Genomic DNA, 3,832 nt, shown 5'->3' on the forward strand with positions numbered 1-3,832 from the left:
TATTAATTTTTTATCAATTAAATCAATAAAAATTAAAAATTTAATTAAGTTAATTGAACATAATACATAAGATGATACTGCTCCTAAAAAAATCAAATTAATAATATGTACCATCAATAATAACAACAGTAACAGTAACTTATGTAACAAAATCAAATCATTAATAAAGATTTTGTTGGGAAAGATTACCTTCCTAAAACAGATTTCATTATTAAAAAAAAAAACAGATTTCAATATTTCTAAACTTCTTGTTGACGGAGAGATGTAACTTGATTCACAAAAAATCAGTATTAAAGATATCTTCTGTTTTTAAAAAATAAAACATGTACTTTTACTTTTTCATAATAAATTAATAAATAATCATTTAAGTTCTGGTACAAAGTGTTGAACAATTTATCTTCGAAAGATAAAAATTTAAAGTTGAGTCTCCCAGAATGAAAATAATACAACAAGTCTATTTATCTGTTAATATGATGAAAGAACTTGCATACACTCAAAGATACGAATTTGTAAGCGCTCTACATCTCTACATATATAAGGAAGAAAATGATTATTTACTAAAATATAATTTAACCTTTATCTTTCTTCTCTTTCAATTATTGTAAGCATAACATTACAATAAACATTTAAAAAATAGAAAAACAAACATAATTTATAACAAACATAATATTGATTAATAAATATAATTTTTTTATTACTCTTTGTGACATTACCTTACCCAAAATATAAAACTCAAACATAAATGTAGAAAATCAAGTTGAATATTAGGTAATATCAAAATCAAGTTAAAACTTATTTTTTTAATATTAACATAATGACTATATATTTTTGTTTTAGTTTCATATTCTAGATTTTTAAAGTGTTTATTATAATATTATGTTTGTAACCATTAAAAAAAAGAAAGATAAATGAATGAATTTGTCATATAAACTTTTTTTATTAACAAACAAAAATAAAGAATGAATGAATTTATCATACTTTTTTTATTTTTTTTTTATAACTAAAATCACTATTGACCATGAAAAAAAAAAGAGCATGTATATTATTTTTCTATAGAAAAAGAGTCCCGGAATTTACTCAAAATAGAGAAAAGGAATGCTATAAATCCATATCCTCCCCCAAAGTCTTTGTCTTCTCCGCCCCCACTCTCCCACCCCACTTACATACACACTCTCCCACTCCTCCGAGCCGGTCGAGTTGAATCGGTGAGTCAGTGACCGAGTTTAACCATGTCGGACGAAGAGCACCATTTCGAATCCAAGGCCGATGCCGGAGCCTCCAAGACCTATCCTCAGCAGGCCGGAACCATCCGCAAAAACGGCTACATCGTCATCAAGGGTCGTCCCTGCAAGGTTCCAGTTTTTTTGATTCATCCACCCCTGACTTTTTTTGAGGATGTTGTATCGTTTCATTCAATTATCATGGGTTTTATGATGACTGTGGTTTTGGTCACGATTATGTTTGTTTTTATGCTATTTGGCTGTCGAGATCTATTGCTTCATATCTGACTTGTTTTTTTTTTCTGCCGTTGATTTTGATGATTAGGATTAGGGATTTAGGGTTTGCGAACTCTTATGACTCGTTTTGGGGAATTATTTTAGTTCACTAGAGAAACAAAATTAGTATTTTTTAAAAGAATTATTGTTTGTTGAATTTTGTGCTATTTAGGACGCATGCTTTGATTTAAGGAACCGATGCTATGTGTTACTGTCTTTTGAACATTGATTTTCAATTAGTGATATCTATTATTTAATTTTAACTAATTTATTTTATTGCCTCTTATTGATGCGTGTGAATGTATTTTTCTGTGACAGGTTGTTGAAGTTTCTACTTCCAAGACTGGTAAGCACGGCCATGCTAAGTGTCACTTTGTTGGGATTGATATTTTCACTGCCAAGAAGCTTGAAGATATTGTGCCCTCTTCCCACAACTGTGATGTATGCTTCATGTTTCTTTGGTTCTGTCATTTCTTTCTTTATTGGAACTTTTCCTGTTCTGAAATTTTGTTTGTTTGTTTTTTCTTATTCCAGGTTCCCCATGTGAATCGTACTGATTACCAGTTGATTGACATTGCTGAGGATGGATTTGTGAGTTTCTATTCCTTTGATTCACTGACTTGTTGCCGGAGTTTGGTTTCGTGTAGTTTCTCATTTCCCTGTTTCGCATAAAAATTTGAAAATGTCACCTTTTGTTTTTTTAATTAATAATGTGTTTCATGTATTTAAACAACAACATCAACAACAACAACAACAACAATATTCCCCTTGGTGGTTAGGTGAGGCTGGCTATGTTTCTTGTATTTAAAGATGAGTCTAATTTTGATACATCACTAACTATTACACCGTCAACTGCTTAGAAATTTTCATAGATGTTATTCTTTAAGTAATTATTATTAAAGTCAATAATTTTCAATCATATAGCTACCTGTGATTGGATGTTAGACACTGTCTGTATATTCTTTTTAATTAAATTCTTTGAAGATTTGTGTTCATTCCAATTAATTTCTATGAAGATTTGTTTAAGAAATGATAAAACTAACCAAATTGTGATTTTCCCTGAATCTTATACAATCTTTGGAAATAAAGTGACTTGGATGTAATCACATGTAAACATTAAAATGAAAATAAAATATTGTTCTCTCCATCTAAAAAGCTCTACTGTTACTATTGTCTGAATTTATACATGAGTGATGTAACATATAAACATTAAAGATGAAAACAAAAATGTTCTCTTCAAACCAAAGTGCTCTAATCCTTGCCAGTATTGTCTGAATTTATTCTTGAATGATGTGTTATAGCTTAGCTTGCTTACTGAAAATGGGAACACCAAGGATGACCTGAAGTTACCTACAGATGAGAGTCTGCTTACTCAGGTTTGTAGAAACCTACTGTTTTTGTGTGTTGCATTTGCAGCCTGGAAGTTTATAACCTTGGATACATTGTCTATATACTGGACCTGTTTGGATAAACTTTTCCAGAAGTACCTATAAGAGAAGAAAATAAGAAGAAAAAATGAAATGAGCTTCTCTATAAACTAAAATTATCTGATGCATAAATTAATTTGTAGAAGTTCTCTCATATTACCTTCTCTAAAAGATGATTTTTAACTATATGCATAGGCTAATTTTAGCTTGTGGAGAATTTTTTTTCTTCTCCTAGAATTGTTTCAGCCCTAAAACAACTTGTAATTCGAATGTTCTATTCTCCTGTTTATTGATTGTTTTTTCCCCCTCTAACTTTGTATAACTATTGGTCACTGCAGATAAAGGATGGGTTTGCTGAGGGTAAGGACCTTGTTGTGTCAGTTATGTCTGCAATGGGTGAGGAGCAGATTTGTGCACTGAAGGATATTGGGCCAAAGAACTAGCCTCAATTGCTGGTAGTTTGCTGTTTTCATTTATGCAAAAGTTATATATTTTTGTATGATCTTGTTAAACCCCGGAGTTATGGAGACTCTAAGTCAGACTAGTTTTATAAACTGTGTTTATGGATGTGACAGAAACTGTTTAACATTTCTCTGTTTCGATGTTGTCTTGATATTTTTTTGATAAAATACGACTATCAAATTATTTTTGTTTTAACGTATTTTGCATTCTAACTAGGGATAATCTTGTGTGCGTGCGTCAGTTGCAACAAATTTCAATAAAGCTACCAATTTGTTTCTTTTGGAAAAGATTATAAGGATTTTGCTAAGTTACAAATATTCGTTCTAGTATTTGGCAAACTGTATTTATAAGTTCTCATTAAGTAGTTCGACATCAACAACAAATTTGATTATATGAGGAATTAAAAATACATTATAATAATCAAAAACACAAATTTGTTCAATGATT

The 3,832-nt window shown here is 30.1% G+C and overlaps 1 protein-coding gene across 1 annotated transcript; it reads left to right on the top strand.

Moving 5' to 3' along the window:
- The first annotated feature begins 1,089 nt into the window (after positions 1 to 1,089).
- LOC114409692 (eukaryotic translation initiation factor 5A-2) lies at positions 1,090 to 3,580 on the top strand. The gene is made up of 5 exons (XM_028373248.1): positions 1,090 to 1,352; positions 1,815 to 1,937; positions 2,031 to 2,087; positions 2,798 to 2,872; positions 3,262 to 3,580. Exons 1-5 carry the CDS (start codon positions 1,230 to 1,232, stop codon positions 3,364 to 3,366), a joined length of 483 nt encoding a protein of 160 aa, XP_028229049.1. The 5' UTR covers positions 1,090 to 1,229; the 3' UTR covers positions 3,367 to 3,580.
- Positions 3,581 to 3,832: the final 252 nt, after the last annotated feature.

This window comes from Glycine soja, chromosome 4 (assembly GCF_004193775.1).
Source record: "Glycine soja cultivar W05 chromosome 4, ASM419377v2, whole genome shotgun sequence".
NCBI classification, from domain to species: Eukaryota; Viridiplantae; Streptophyta; class Magnoliopsida; order Fabales; family Fabaceae; genus Glycine; species Glycine soja.

What these genes read in the sequence shown, in the direction of transcription:
- LOC114409692 (XM_028373248.1), top strand. Translation starts at nt 1,230, where the DNA reads ATGTCGGACGAAGAGCACCATTTCGAATCCAAGGCCGATGCCGGAGCC. An exon ending in TCAAGGGTCGTCCCTGCAAG is followed by an intron (nt 1,353 to 1,814) that starts GTTCCAGTTTTT and finishes TTTCTGTGACAG; the next exon opens with GTTGTTGAAGTTTCTACTTC. An exon ending in ATGAGAGTCTGCTTACTCAG is followed by an intron (nt 2,873 to 3,261) that starts GTTTGTAGAAAC and finishes TGGTCACTGCAG; the next exon opens with ATAAAGGATGGGTTTGCTGA.